The sequence below is a fragment of the Rissa tridactyla genome, chromosome W (genome assembly GCF_028500815.1).
Source record: "Rissa tridactyla isolate bRisTri1 chromosome W, bRisTri1.patW.cur.20221130, whole genome shotgun sequence".
In the NCBI taxonomy this organism is placed as follows: domain Eukaryota; kingdom Metazoa; phylum Chordata; class Aves; order Charadriiformes; family Laridae; genus Rissa; species Rissa tridactyla.
Genome location: NC_071496.1, coordinates 6,666,196 through 6,682,484, shown reverse-complemented (window position 1 = coordinate 6,682,484; position 16,289 = coordinate 6,666,196). Strand labels below are relative to the sequence as shown.

The following is a 16,289-nucleotide window of genomic DNA, read 5'->3' as shown; positions in this document are numbered from 1 at the left end:
GGGGGGGTAACTCACTCAGATTCGTAAATCCCCAACAGCACGGACTAAGGTGAGATAAATCTCAAGGTCTGTATACAAACATTTATTAGTTTCCCAAAATGATTAGTATAGGTATTAACTAAAATAGAGGTATATTTTAAAATATACTAGAGTATTTTAAGAAAACACCTTTTAAAGTATCTTATAATTCTGATTAGATTTCTTAAGTATTTTTTTAAATGTTGTTTATATAAAATTCTGTAACTTTCCTTAGTTTATGGTTCACACAAATATTCTTATTGTGTGCACTTATTGAGGTTCTCACTATTTGCAATGTGAGTTATTTGCAGATCAAGCAACACCGATGTCACAAATGGGGTTTTGTAGCTTCCTGTAGATGATAGGAACTATAAGTATATTTATATCTTTGAAAGTGAAAAACAGAGGCTGAGTGGTGGGTTAGCCTTTACCAACAGCCAAACTCACACCTAGCCACTCACTCACTCCCCCTCCTCAGTGGGAAAGGGGGAGGAAATAGAATGAGAAAGCTCATAGGTTGACATAAAGATGGGACATCGCTTACCAATTACTGTCATGGGAAAAACAGACTCAACTTGGGGAAAATTAATTCAGATAGTGAGAAACAAAAAGACAAACATTAAAACAAGAAATTTTCTCCCCCCTTTCCCAGGCTCAACTTCACTCCTCCTTGACCAGCCCAACGAGCTCTGTGAGGGGAGGGGGTTATAGTCAGTACATAGTAGTTTCTCTCTGCTGCTCCTTCCTTTTCACAGAATTGTAGAATTGTTTGGGTTGGAAGAGACCTTCAAAGATCATCTAGACCAACCCTCCTGCCATGGTGTTACACCCCAGTCCGACTACATTGGGCCCAGGAGAGGTTCGCAATGATTCCAAGTGTGAGATTAAGACACAAACAAGGTCAGATGCCACTCACTGCAGGTTTATTGTTATTCCCCAGCAACAATAACTGAGATGAGCGATAGAGTAAAGGCGTAAGTAGAGGAAAGGTAGAAAGGAGAAGCAGTATTATAAAGCACAGCAAAAGTATAGTCACCACCACAAGCCCAACAACACCTTGGCAGTCCTCTGGAATTTCAGCAGTATCCCACTGATTCATGGGTGGCAGTCTCAGTCCCAATTCCCAAATTGTGGTGGGTCACCACACCAGTTATAGTCCAGGTAGCCCAGGTCGGTCCATAGCTTGGCCAATCAGCATGACAGTGGCCTTTACCCAGCTAATTGTCATTTGACACGGTCACTGTATAAGCTTTTCCTGACCCCTGCTGCTTGGGCAGCACTTGGCTCAGCACAGTCATCATGAGCCCTGGAATAGGCATGGTCTGGCTACTCTGATAACCAAAGGCCTACACCCTTTTCAGCTGATGGCAACACACCCTCTTCAGCTGATGGCAATCTTGGGTGGTAACTGGTAAGCAAGAGAATGGTTTGCAGAAGGTGCTAAATAGATACAAGCAAGCTTCTTATCAGCCCACAAGCCTGCTGTCGATTTGCAGAAGCTTAAGCAAGCTTTGAGACAATTATTTTAAAGTTCCAGTCTCTCACACGTGGGCAGGGACATCTTCCACTAGATAAGGTTGCTCAAAGCCCCATCCAACCTGACCTCAAACACTTCCAATGATGGAGCATCCACAACTTCTCTGGGCAACCTGTTCCAGTGTCTCAGCAGACTTATTGTAAACTTTTCTTTCCCTTATGTTCAATCTAAATCTACCCTCTTTCAGTTTAAAACTGCTGCCCCTTGTCCTGTCACTACAGGCTTTGGTAAAAAGTCTCTCTCTCCATCTTTCTTACAAGCCCCTTTTATATATTGAAAGACCACAATAAGGTCTCCCCAAAGCCTTCTCTTCTCCAGGCTGAACAACCCCAACTCTCTCAGACATTCTCCAGAGGAGAGGTGTTCCAGCCCTCTGACCATTTTCACAGCCCTCCTCTGGACCCACTCTAACAGGTCCATGTCATTCTTGTACTGGGGACTGCAGAGCTGGACGCAGTACTCCAGATGGAGTCTCACAAGACAAGTAGAGGGGGAGTCCTTCTCTGCAGGACTGCTCTCAATCCACTCAATCCATTGATTGCCCAGTCTGTAATGATATTGGGGATTGCCCCAACCCAGGTAAAGGACTTTGCACTTGGCCTGGTTGAACTTCATGAGATTTGCACAGGCCCACTTCTCCAGTCTGTCAAGGTCCCTCTGGATGGCATCTCTTCCCTCTAGTGTATTACCTGCACCACTCAGCTTGGTGTCATACACAAACTTGCTGAAGACACTGTCTATGTCATTAATGAAGATATTAAACAGTACCAGTCCCAATACAGACCCCTGAGGGACACCACTTGTCGTGGTTTTGGCTGGATTGGCCAATCAGAACAACAGATGGCCCTCCCCCCCCACTCTCCAAAGAGAGGAGAGGAAGAGATAAAGAGATTTACGAGTTTAGAAAAAGAACTAAACTACTTTAATGAAAATAATAATAATTAAGGAAATAATAAATAATAATAAAATAAAAATTAAAAAAAGTATACAATATATACAAAACCGTATCCAGCTCCCAGGATGATGATCGCATCACCAGCAGACACAGGGAAAGTCCCAGACTGGAGTTAGCAATGGACAGGAGCTGAATTCTGGAACTAGAGTCAGGAATGCTCAGATCGGGATCAAAGGCAGACGAACAGACAGGATCCTCCTTGGACGTCGGCCACTGAAGACAGAGAGTTGACCTTTTTTGATCCCTTAGCTTTTATACTGAGCGTGATGCAGATGGGATGGAATACCCTGTTGGTCAGTTTTGGGTCACCTGTCCTGTCTGCTCCTCCCTACAGGTGGGACCCCTCTACACTTCTCTGCTTCCGACCCTCTAACGGGGCAAACAGTGAAGTTAGCTGACCTTGGTTGTTGCAGGAATAAGTATAAGCAATATACTGTGCATACCATTCTTTGGTATAATCAGGTCTCATCACTCTGAGAGTGAACAGTGTCTGAACAATATGCTGTTAATTTCAGACTTCAGTCAGTTAGAAGAGGCCCAGCTAAAAAGTAAAATTACAAAATAGAAAATCGGTTCTGTTTTACCTCAAACCAGGACACCACTCATTACTGATTTCCATTTGGACAGTGAGCTGTTGACTGTAACTCTTTGGATGCGGCCATCCAGCCAATTCCTTATCCATCTAATAGTCCATCCATCAAATTAATCTCTCTCCAATTTAGAGGCAAGAATGTTGTGGGAGACTGTGTCAAAGGCCTTACAGAAGCCTATGTAGAGGGCATCAGTTGCTCTTCCCTTGTTCACTGATGCAGTCACTCCATCGTAGAAGGCCACTAGTCAGACACGATTTGCCCTTGGTGAAACCATGTTGGCTGTCTCCAATCACCTTGCTGTCTTCCATATGCTTCGACATGGCTTCCAGCGGCATCTCCTCCATGATCTTACTGGGCATGGAGGTGAGGCTGACTGATGAATCATTCACAGGGTCCTCTTTTTAAAAAATGGGTGTGATATTCCCTTTTCTCCAGTCACTGGGGACTTCTCTTGACTGCCATGCCTTTTCAAATATGATGGAGAGTGACTTGGCAACTACATCTGCCAGTTCCCTCAGGACCTTGGGTCCCATGGACTTGTGTATGTTCAGGTTCCTCAGGTGGTCTCGAACCAGATTGTTTCCTACAATGGGAGAGACTTTATTCCCCCAGTCCCTGCCTTGAGGTTCAGGGACTTGAGAGATGTGGGAACAGTGATTGCCAGTGAAAACGGAGGAGAAAAATCATTGAGTACCTAAGCCTTCTCCATGTTGGTTGGCGCTAGATGTCTGTTATGGTTTGAGAAAACCCATAACAACTTATTGTCGTTTAGACAATTATTCTATTACCCGATGACCCCTCCCCACCCAGAAAGGGGAATCAGGGAAAGCAAGGAAACACGAGGGTTGAAATATAAATAGATTTAATAGGATAAGACTAAATAATTAACAATGATACTAAAGAACCAGTATTCATCCCGATACTAATATAAGATACACCATAATTATACTCAGCCAATTATATCCGTAGGAAGCTGTGCACTCCCAGCAGTGGACAACAAATATCGGACACTATAAGCGCTATGGCTTTGGGAGGAAAGGAAGGCCTCAGGGGTCCGGCACCAGGGCAAGGAGCTCTCTGGACTGCCGCCATCAAGGGAGAGAGAAACTATGCAGCAAACTTTCTAATTTATATTGAATGTGACGTTCATGGTATGAAATAATCCTGTTGGCCAACCTGGGTCAAATGCCCAGGCCCGCTCCTCCTCATCCCTGCACCTGGCAAGGCTTGTAAACACCGAGACCTTGAATCCCACATAGCCTAGCTGGCTATAAAGTAATTTCCACAAATTCAGACACTAGAGTCTTCTAAAAGTGCATCTCTCCCCAGCATCAGAAGAGAAATTAGTCCTGTGTCGCTCAACCCAGGACAATGTCTTATGTATTGGAGGGGGGTGGTGGTGGTGTATGTTTTATTTAATCTTCCTTTTCTGACCAATGCACCTGTAGAAGCCCTTCTTATGATTCTTCACATCCCTTGCCAAATTCAGCTCCAGCGGTGCCTTAGCTTTCCTGATCCCATCCCTACACACCTGGGCAGCAGCCCTATATTCTTCCCAGGATGTGTGTCTCTGCTTCCACTGCCTACGTGTCGTGGTTTGGCCTCAGACGGCAACAAAGAACTACGTGCCACTCTCTCGGGCTTCCCCAATACGGGGAAGAATCGGAAGAAAAAGGCAAAACTCGTGGGTTGAGACAAAGGCAATTTAACAGAACAGCAAAGGGAACAAGAAAACAACAACAGTAACAGGGATAGAGGAATGTACAAACACAATTACGGAATGGCTGGAGCCTGGGGAGAATTAACCCTATCCCCGCCAGAACCAGGACACTATGCATGTCCTCCTTGCACTTCAGCTCGACCAGAAGGTCTCCTGCCTTACTTGCCTGGAATTGAGAGCTCTTGTGCTCTAAGAAAAATGTCCTTAATGAGCTGCCAGCTCCCTTTTGCTCCTTTATCCCTGAGGGCAGTTTCCCAGGGGGTCCCTTCCACTAGTTCTTTAAACACCTGAAAATTTGCTCTCCTAAAATTCAGGGTCTTGACTTTACTCTTCGTCTGGCCCGTATCCCTCAAGATTGTGAACTCCATCTGTGCATGATCACTGCAGCCCAGGCTGCCACCAGTCTTGACCTCTCCAATTAGTTCATCTGTTGGTGAGCAACAGGTCCAGTAATGCTTCTCTGGTTGGACTGTCTATCACCTGGATTAAAATGTTATCCTCAATGCACTCCAAGAGTCTCCTGGACTGTGTACAGCTTGCTGCGCTGCTTTTCCAGCAGATGTCAGCATGGTTGAAGTTCCCCAGCAGGATCAGAGCGTGATGCTTCCATGATGCTTCTGGTAGTTGAAGTAAGACTGCTTCGTCAACATCCTCCCCTTGATCCGGCGGCCTATAGTAAACACCAACCACGAGGTTTCCTTTGTTGGCTTGGCCTCTAATTTTCACCCATAAGTTCTCAACCTGTTCATTGCTGTCTTTCAAAGACAGCTCTCTGCAGTCAATCCATTCTTTTACATAGAGGGCAACCCCAATCCCCTCCTTCCTTGCCTGTCCCCTCTGAACAGTTTATAGCCATAGGTTACAGCACTCCAGTCGTGTGAGTCATCCCACCAAGTTTCAGTGACAGCGATTAGGCCATAGCTTTCCAGCTGCACAGTGGCTTCCAACTCCTTCTGTTTGTTACCTGTGCTGCGTGGGTCCTCCACAGGCTGCAGGAAGTATCTGCTCCTATGCCTGGAGCACCTCCTCCTTCTCTGACCTTGGTGTTCCTTCTGTTGTTTCTCACTCTTTTTGTTCCCTCCTCCTCTCTCTCCAGTGGTTTTGCCCTTTCTTAAATATATTTTCACAGAGGTGTCACCAACTTTGCTCATGGGCTCAGTTTTGGCCTGCAGTGGCGCTGTTGTGGAGCCTGCTGGAACTGGCTGTATCTGGCACAAGACAGTCCCCCACCCTGCAGGGGTGGCCTCTTCTCACAGAGGCCACCCCTGCAGCCCTGATGGCCACGTATATCTTAACATATTGGGTATATGATGGCTAAGATAGATATTGAAAGTGACCTTATGAGAACAAATTTATTTTGTACTACTTCATATTTTCTGTGAAATGTCAATATATTTTTAAGGTCAGTAATACGCGATCTTAGAAAAGGGTGGCATATAGATAATGATGAAAAATACTTCTTGACCTTAATAATCCCCTTTAAAGGGGGATTACCTTGACCCTTTTACCTTGTCATCTACCTTGACCTTAGCAAGGCTTTTGACACTGTCTCCCATAACATCCTCATTATGAAGCTGAGGAAGTATGGGCTAGATGAGGTGACAGTGAGGTGGATCGAGAGCTGGCTGAGTGACAGAACTCAGAGGGTTGTGATCAGCGGCACAGAGTCCAGTTGGAGGCCTGTAACCAGTGGTGTCCCTCAGGGGTCAATACTTGGACCAATTTTGTTCAATATATTCATTAATGACCTAGATGAGGGGACAGAGTGTATCCTCAGCAAGTTTGCTGATGATACCAAGCTGGGAGGGGTGGCCGACACTCCAGAGGGCCGTGCTGCCATCCAGCGTGACCTGGACAGGCTGGAGAGCTGGGCAGAGAAGAACCTAATGAGGTTCAACAAAAGCAAGTGTAGGGTCCTGCACCTGGGAAGGAAGAATGTCAGGCACCAGTATAGGTTAGGGGCGGACATGCTGGGAAGCAGCTCTGAGGAGAAGGACCTGGGGGTCCTGGTAGACAGCAAATTATCCATGAGCCAGCAGTGTGCCCTTGTCGCCAAGAAGGCCAATGGCATCCTGGGCTGCATAGGGAAGACTGTGGCCAGTAGGTCGAGGGAGGTCATTCTCCCCCTCTACTCTGCACTGGTGAGGCCACAACTGGAGTACTGTGTCCAGTTTTGGGCTCCCCAGTTCAAGAGGGACAGGGAACTACTGGAGCGAGTCCAGCGTAGGGCAACCAAGATGATTATGGGACTGGAGCACCTCCCCTATGAGGAAAGGCTGAAAGAGCTGGGACTCTTTAGCCTGGAGAAGAGAAGGTTGAGGGGGGACCTGATTAATGTTTACAAGTACCTAAAGGGTGGGTTTAAGGAGGACGGAGCCAGGCTCTTTTCAATGGTTCCCAGCGACAGGACAAGGGGTAACGAGCACAAGCTAGAACATAGGAAGTTCCGTTCAAATACACGGAAAAACTTCTTTACGGTGAGGGTGACAGAGCACTGGAACAGGCTGCCCAGGGAGGTTGTGGAGTCCCCTTCTCTGGAGATTTTCAAGACCCGCCTGGATGCAGCCCTGAGGGATGTGCTTTAGGCAACTCTGCTCTAGCAGGGGAGTTGGACTAGATGATCTCTAGAGGTCCCTTCCAACTCTGAAGATTCCGTGATTCCGTGATTCCGTAAAGGAATAAATAAATTTCTCCATGTCAGATTTTAGCAAAGGGGAAGACAGAGTTCTGTCAGGAGTATTAGAATAAAGAACAGAGCTGTAAAGAAAGAAAGTCAGTTTTAACATGGGCAAGTAAGGTCATTTGTAGCTTCCTGGAAACTAGTTTGATTTTTTACAGCTTATTGTGATCAGAAAAAAACTTTTGTAACTCAGTAGTCATTGGGGAAGGGAAAAGCTGGGAAATCTGACGTGGCAAACAAAGCACCAAGTTTTCCCTGAAGCAACATTATAGATTGGAAGTAATTTGTACTAAAACATCTGTAAGCAAGTTAAATAGACAAGCACAGTTTCAGCTTGATAAAATTAAATTAAAGCTAATTATCTATTTAATGCAATATATTACATTAATATTTAAAACTATGTGTAAATTGAAATAATGAAATGAATGAGTGGTATTCTTAATAAAATTTAAAAAAATCCGTAGCCTCTTGCTTTTTAGATCTTTTCTGCCCTTCCTGTGAGAACCTTTCTCATTCTCACAGCTGAGCAGCCTCATGGGAGGCATGTGTTGGTTGCCTGAAGCTTTACTCTCTCACCTCAGACTTTTTCCCCTACTTGCCCTCACCTTTGCCTTGCATAATACCCAACTCATCTCCAGATAGTAGATAATCATTATTGGACTTTTTCTTTCATTTTAACACTCATAACTGGTTGTATCTCTTTCTCTTTTTTTCTTTTGGATAATGTGCTGCATCAATGACTAGAGCGATTTTTCTGATCCCAGATAAGAAGAGACAGAATGCAAAAAATAATCCTTTTCTCTCTCTTTTTAGAATCACAAATCTCTATTTTTTCACATTTGCCTATTTTCCCCACCTCTTCCTTGGTGACTCACTGTGGTAATATTTCATCCAGTCTCTGTGTTAATTCTTGACAGTGTAAATTCCAAGATTACAGTCTTCTCTTCCTGAGTTTTTCTGATGCTTAACTTCCTTTATAGTATGAATGTTATACCACTTGTTACTTCTGCCTTCTCTCTTCTGAATACCTTAGGAAGACCTCCTGCAATTTCATTAACTTTTTCCCATATAAATTTGGGAATAAATTCATTAGCTGCCCTGCACCTTTTTCATCAGCATTGTTCTTTATTATATATCCTCACACTTCTGAGTATGGTAGTTTTCTGACTGCTGAAATATTTGGTTTTGTTTGCATTTTCTGTAGAGAACCTTGCTATTTTGTCAAAGGTAAAATTATACAGTAGGAACCCTCTGTGCACTGTTCCCTTCTCATTCCCATCACCTTCTTTCTATTTTATCTTTGTATTCTATGGTGAAGTCTCACTTTTCTTTTTCTGCTTCATAATTCCCAATTTATCCATTGATTTAATGTATTCTGTACTTTTCTTAGTTTTTCTCTTGTTTATTTAGTTTTCTCTTCTTTACTCTTTCAAGGGCCATCTTATTTCCTGATTTTAAAGGAGAGGGAAGAAATTAATTAGGTAGATATGCAACACAACAGATTTATGATCTTTAATTGGTGTGATCCCTTCTAAAATTCTTGAATCCTTATCTTATCTAAATTAGACATAAACAGAAAATAACCTTTGTTCTTATGTATCATCATAGGGAAGGCAATGGTGTCTCTGAAGAAAAAAAAAGCATTTCATTGTGCTTGTTCTTGTAGTTTAGACTGCCTAAAAAGGAAGGTACTTCAGAAGGAGTTCCACCTTGTCAGCCCACAATTCTGTTAGACCAGGCACAAATACAGGTTGGGCGGAGAATGTATTGAGAGCAGCCCTGAGGAGAAGGACTTGGGGGGGTACTGGTGTATGAAAAGCTGGACATGAGCCGGCAATGTGCGCTCACAGCCCAGAAGGCCAACTGTATCCTGGGCCGCATCAAAAGAAGCATGGCCAGCAGGTCGAGGGAGGTGATTCTGCCCCTCTACTCTGCTCTCGTGAGACCCCACCTGGAGTACTGCGTCCAGCTCTGGAGCCCTCAGCACAGGAAAGACATGGACCTATTGGAGCGGGTCCAGAGGAGGGCCACAAAAAGGAGAGAGCCCCTCTCCTATGAGGACAGGCTGAGAGAGTTGGGGTTGTTCAGCCTGGAGAAGAGAAGGCTCCAGGAAGACCTTATTGTGGTCTTTCAATACTTAAAGGGGGCTTATAAGAAAGATGGGGCCTGTTGCAATAGGACAAGGGGTAACGGTTTTAAACTAAAACAGACTAGCTATAAGGAATAAATTTTTTACAATGAGTGTGATGAAACATTGGAACAGGTTGCCCAGAGCGGTGGTAGATGCCCCATCCCTGGAAACATTCAAGGTCAGGTTGGACAGGGCTCTGAGCAACCTGGTCTAGTTGAAGATGTCCCTGCTCATTGCAGGGGGGTTGGACTAGATGACCTTTAAAGGTCCCTTCCAACCCAAACTATTCTATGATTCTATCATATGTGATACTCAGGTACCAGAGAGATTCTTTTAAACTTTAGAAGTACTCATTAAAATTTACTCTTTAGCTTTGCAATTTGTGTTGATATAATGTTTCTTTTTGAAGTAATGTAGATAAATTGTCAGCTAGAAGGTGACTTGCCTGGGAGATGTGTCTTTCTAGCTCTGTTTCACTAGAGGTAGGGTTCATTCAGATGAAATTAATGGAGTCATTAAATCATTCTTCCAAATACATTTACCTGTATGTTATTTTCTGAAATAGACTGATTACATTCAAATGTCTTTTGTTCCAAAGGCCAACAGAAGATGCTGTCATCATCAGCTTGGTGAAACCTGAAAGTTTTTAAGCCCTACCCCATGAATGGGGTGGTACACTCCCTCCACATTTCCTTATTGTGTTTGTAGTCTCTGGTGTCAAGACCCACTAGAGCATTGGATCTGAACACATATCCATGAAGAAAAATTTGAACATAACATTGCTTTACTGCAGCTTATTTGAATAAATCACCATAGTAGAAAATGGTTTTACATTGTGCTTTTTAAGGATATAAAAAAGCTCAGAGATCTCTTCACAACACCGCAATATACTGTACCGTCAAATACAAAGATCCTAAAACAGGCTCCTTTCACATTGGTTTGAGAAACAATGTGCAGGAGTTTTTCTGATTCATTGTGTGTGCTTTGCTTTGCTGTGGATGTCTGTTTAGAAGACACTACTATTTTTTTTTGTCTTTGCAGACAGGGAAAATATCATGCAAGCTACTTGAAGATATTTCTCCAATACGGTTTTAATACAGCTTTCTAGTGGTGTTTTGAGGTCTCTATGAAGGAGCATACCTGAAATAATTGCAAGTAGTGTCCTGCAGACATAGGCTTCTTACTGCAAATGCAATTTCAGAAACTGTAGCTTTAAGTACTTCGTGTTCATTCTGTACTTGTTATGTACACTCTGAGGTGTAAAGAGAAAAAAGCTGAACCTTTAAGATTGGAGCTGTCTTCCTGCAGGCACTAGGAGATTATTATTTTGACTCATACTGCACAAGCACAAAAGAACTACGGAGTCTTTTCCTTTTTATTGATAAAGACAATGAAAGCCATAGAGGGGTGGGTGTGTGGAGGGTGTTTTTTATGTATTTGTTTGCATCAGCTTAAAAATGCCTTAAAATAAAATAGTTTCAGTTTTTAAACAAAAACCAAAAAAAATTTCCACACACCACAGCCTCCTTTTTTGTTTAGAAATCCCTATTTTAAATGTTCTGAAATTAGCCATATAGTTCAGTTACTATGCAGATATTTTCTAAATTGACTATTGTATTTTTAATGTAATGGTGTTAACTTCACTGGTTTATCATACTTGGCAAAGAATGTTTCCCATATAACAAGCTAAATTACAGCTTGTCAGATAGAGTTGGATACTGATAATATTTGATTAATTTTCTTGATTAATCAAGCAGCTCAATGAAAGCCTGAATCAGTCAGTTTTCTTTGGGATAGAGGAAAAACTTCTGCATCAGCATGTTCTTTCATCTCTCCCGCTGATCTGCCTGCAGAAGTGAAAATTCCAGAAAGGTTACTCTGTGTATATCTTCATGCAAAAGTAATGTAGCTTTGATGGTGAGAGAGCACTCGAAAAACAAAACAAAAAATAAAACCAAAAGCAAGAAGGTGCCATATTTCACTTCTGTCCACCTGCCTTGTTTTCTCTGACCCCCTTTCCCTTCTGTCTTCAGGTGAGCTCAATTCAGAACCAAATGCAGTCCAAGGGAGGCTATGGTGGTGGCATACCTGCAAATGTTCAGATGCAGCTTGTAGACACTCAGGCAGGATAACCTTGGGCAAACCTTTCCAGTAAGTATTACTGTCTGCTTTTTAGGCACTGGTAGAATAGTGGGGAAGAATGTCCTGCCTGCCACATATCATAATTAGCTCCCTATAAACAGATGCATCCTTATGATGCACGATTTTAAAATGCATTTCTGGGTAGAACATTCAATATCATGTGAGCATGTTGATTTTTATTATGTAATGAACAAGACGTTAATAATTCAGTCCTGAATGCAAATCTGTCCTTAAGCCTGTTTTATGTCCAAGATATTAGTGTAGGCAAATCTTTGCAAGAGAACTTAGTTGCACACCAAATTTCAGAAGAATTTTGTGATATAATTAGGATACCATTTTTGCAACAGTTCCATTTACTTAAGCAAAATATGTGTGGTGTTAAATATGTTATGGTAGGAAAATCATCATTATCAAAACGTACAAAACAGTTTAACATGTGTTTTCTGTGTTACAGGTTTAAGTGAGTTCCTGTATCTTCTTTCCTCTTTTGCCTTGGTGACTGCTTTGTGTTCAGGATGAGAGAAGTGATGGCTCATTGTTCACACTTTGTGATTACTCCAGTGAAAAGTTGCTGTTCTGCTCTGATGGTGCCATTTATGAGATTGGTCCTACCGTGCCTTTCAGTGACATGCACGCACTGGCCTCCTACCAGTACCATGGACATAGAGATGTTTAGAATCAGTTTTAGCTGTTTGTTAAAGCAAATTAAAGCACCAACCTTAGCTTCCAACATCAATACCTAATGCACAGCATTCTGTTACTCTTTATTCTTTAAATATTTTCTCCAATCAAGTAATTTAGAAATTAGTAAGTTTCCATTAATATTTTTAATCTCTCATTGTTCATATCCATTTTTGAAAGGCCTGGGCCCTGCAAGCACAAATTATCATTTCATACAAAATCAGCAGAATAGATGACTGTGTGCTTTGTGGAGTTGATTTGTATGGTGGCCTGTTTGGTGACAGAAAGAAATTAAATTGCTAACTGCAGACTGATGATACTGTTGTTGGTGAAAAATTTAGCTGTGGCATGTGTCATGCCTGCTTCTGAAAAAGGACTTGTATCTTATCTGCTTCAGAGTTAGGTCTTTATTTTAAGTTTTATCCGACTGGTCTTGAAATAATAAAGAGAAAACTTGCATTCAGAAGGCATTTGTTATAAATGTTCAGTATATTTATTTTGAAAGAGCTGACCTCAAGACTGTAAACTGGTGTAGTATCTAAGTATTGTGGAAGTGCTTTAGTCTATTTAAAAAAATAAAAGAATCATGTTTGGCTGCTTCTTTCTTTTTACAATTTTTCTTAATTTTAGGCTGTATGGTCAGCCTAGTATGTAGCAGTATGTCAGACTACCTGCAATATTAGCTGAAAATTTTAGTAGTCCTCTCTAAGTAGTTGACAGTTTCTATGTACTAAATATTTAGGGGCCATGGAAGTTGCTAAGAGCAACATACTAATCTGGCAGAACAGATGCCAATGAAAACAACGTACAGGGTGACTTTTTACAAAGTCAGCAAAAAGCCTTTTGCTCAGGTTACAAAGCATGTTTCTCTTTCACACGTTGTGAAAATTGTATTTTGATATTGCACTGTTTTTGAATTATCTCTGTAAATTGTCCTTTTATTTTTCTCCTTGTTGGTGGTTTGAAACAAGGTGATGGTTTGAAACCTGAGTTAAATTTTTATGTGGAAAAAAATTATCCTAACAACTGAGGCATAACTGAGCCTAATAGTTTCCATGTTTACACATAAACACACATGTGCTTATAAATAAAGATTGCTTCATAAATAAGTTTATCCTCTTCCTCTGCTTTCCCTGATTTCACATTGCAATAGTTATCCAATTGATTTAAACATTTATTAACCCCTCAGTTCACAAAGAGCATGCAGAATACAAGAGCTATGGAGGTAGTCGGCCTTCCCTAAGTTGTATTCCAGTGGTAGGTGTCAATTATCTGGTTGAATAGTTCCAGTTAGGTTGGATAGTCTTCACTAATAAAGGTACTGATTCTTGATGACACAAGATCAGATGTTCAGTTGTCTGGGGTGCATAAAGACATAGCAATGCAGTGACATTTTTAGGGGTCAACATTTCTGATGCCACTTGATCAATGAGTCTTAAATATACTATGATTACAAAATGATTTGAACTCTGTCATCAGTAACTGCAGCTTAAATTTACTTGCTAAAACTATCTTGCATTCCTCAAAATGTCTTCAGATCAATAGCCAGAAAAAAAAATGGCATATTTTTATGGCATACTTTTTTGTACATTGTGTTAATTCTTTAATAAAATCAGTTCAGTGCTGCCTTGTAGATATTAAAAGGAAAGTATTGACTTTGATTCAATAAATGTTTTTCTTTCAATTGGTGACCGACCCTTTTTCTTTTTCATTATTTACATTTGCATTAGAAAAAGACTTGCAGCCTACAGACAAATTTGTGGTGAAAATTCTCTGAAGAGTAACCTGTTAGTGTGAGAAGAAAGTAATTTTCAGGCTTGAGCTTTCATGCCACTTGACCCTTTTGTTGTCAAAGGGATTAATCCTTAATTTTATTAGCAGTTTTGTATATAGCAGTTTATGTTTACCAGGACCTCTGCAAGGATCTCAGAGAGGTTTCTTACTAAGAAATAAATTGGAAACCTTCCTACAGGATTTCTTCACTTTTGACTACAACTAGTATGTGTGTTTCCTTGCTTACTCTTGATTGTGATGCAGATTATTTTACACTGGGAATTAGTAGAAGACCAATTAAATACATCATCAGAACAATATGTACAGCTCCATTAATAATACGTGCAAGGCACAGTATCATCTACTCATGTATTTTTCTCAAATTTACTTTTTACATTTGACACTCTCAAAGTTAATGCTTTAAGAACCAATTTATTACTTAAAACTTCATGCTAAACTGTTTTTAAGAATGGTAGTGAATTATTCACCGTGTTGAATTATTCACTGTTGAAGTTGCCAGTTAAGGCAACTAGTTCTAAAATTAAAGAAAGATCAAGAGAAAACCATGAGATGGGGATCAACTAGAAGACCCTTTAATAGTTAAGGTTATAGAAATTTTTTACTGTGTAAAAAGGTTTGTATTGAAAAGGAGATGTTTTAATACAACTGTTGTCACAAATCTGTGTTCTTTACCCAGTGTGCAAGCCAATAACACACAGAGCGGAGGTATTTCCAAGTTTATTCCATTAATGTGCAGAAATGGGGAGCACATCTCAAGACAGGAGCACACCTTAGTTTCAAAAATTTCCCTTTTTATACACTGATTATTACATATTCTAACAATTAATACATATTCATTGTTATTCTCTTTAATAATTGGTCAAAGTTTCTTTGCTTCCTATGTAAATTAGCGTGCAGACTGCTGTTTTCTTCTTCCATTGTTCTGAGTAGGTGGTATCATTTGGGTAGGTGGTCAATGAGTCAGTGGTTGCGATCTCCCCCTGCCGAAATTACCTTTTACCTGCTCCTCCTCTAATCTTGGCAGTTCCAGGTGGTTTTCTCAGTTTGCTGACCAGGCCTACAGTTCATCATTCTCTTGACAGAAATATCCTGCTTATTAACAAAGCTACATTGTCTAGTAGTTAGTTGCTTAATTCAATCTTAGATTAATCATGTCTAGTTACTATTTCTCTGTAATTAATGAAATATGATTGGGACTGTATAGATGACTTTTAGCAGCAGCAGCAGGTTCCCTTGATTGCTTCGGTTACATGTTACATTTAATTTTTCTAGTTAATATCAATTTTACTACAACGCAACCATCTATAATTTTTTACTTGACCTCTTAAAGGGAGTCAGGCTGTTCACAGTTACTCTTTAGCCTGTTTAGCTGTGAAGGGAAAATTCTAATTGTAACTGCTCAGCAGTAGTAATTTGTGACTGAGGAATGATCTGGCATGGAGGGCAAGAAGGCTCAGGCGCAAGAAGGGGTTAAACTGGCTGGAAGAAGAAATGCCAGATATAGAACAACTCCTTGCAAGGGAGTGAAGTTTCCCTGGGTGATGATAAGAAACGGCCTCAGCATTGTCTTGGAGACCATCCTGGAATGTGAGTGCTCAGGGCCCAAACTCAGGGGCTATCTTTGGTCAACAGAGCTGGGCTGGGGGATGGACCCAGGGCCAGGCTGAGGTGCCCTGTGCAACCGCTCTTGGGATTGGTGCTGATGTAAGTGTATATAACACTTGTGCTTGTGCTTTGTGACAAAGATGTGCTTGTGACACATCTTTGAAGACAGCCATGTAGAATTGTGGTCCTCAAAGTAAAGAGTAACAGCAAGATAGCACAGGCATGAGCTAATGCCATCAAGGATGAATCACCTCTTGACTAGGGGGATGGGAGAGGGGGAAGTGGGGTTGCCTTAGCATGGTAAAAATCACACCCCTGGATGGTGCCCTTACATGCCAAGGTCAGACCACCTTTGTATAATGAACTAGCCACTAATTGGAGCATGCGCAGAAGGGCATTATTTATATAATCGAAAGGTGAACAATGAACAAGT

The 16,289-nt window shown here is 41.5% G+C and overlaps 1 protein-coding gene across 2 annotated transcripts in view; it reads left to right on the top strand.

The window, feature by feature from the left end:
- Window positions 1-14,078, top strand: part of LOC128901953 (CDC42 small effector protein 2-like) — a 113,024-nt gene extending 98,946 nt beyond the window's left edge. For both annotated transcript variants that reach the window (XM_054184154.1, XM_054184155.1), the window contains exons 4-5: window positions 11,668-11,785; window positions 12,231-14,078. In XM_054184154.1, coding sequence (XP_054040129.1) covers window positions 11,668-11,766 — 99 coding nt within the window. In that variant the 3' untranslated portion in view covers window positions 11,767-11,785; window positions 12,231-14,078. The remainder of the gene's footprint in view (window positions 1-11,667; window positions 11,786-12,230) is intronic.
- The last annotated feature ends 2,211 nt before the right edge of the window (window positions 14,079-16,289 follow it).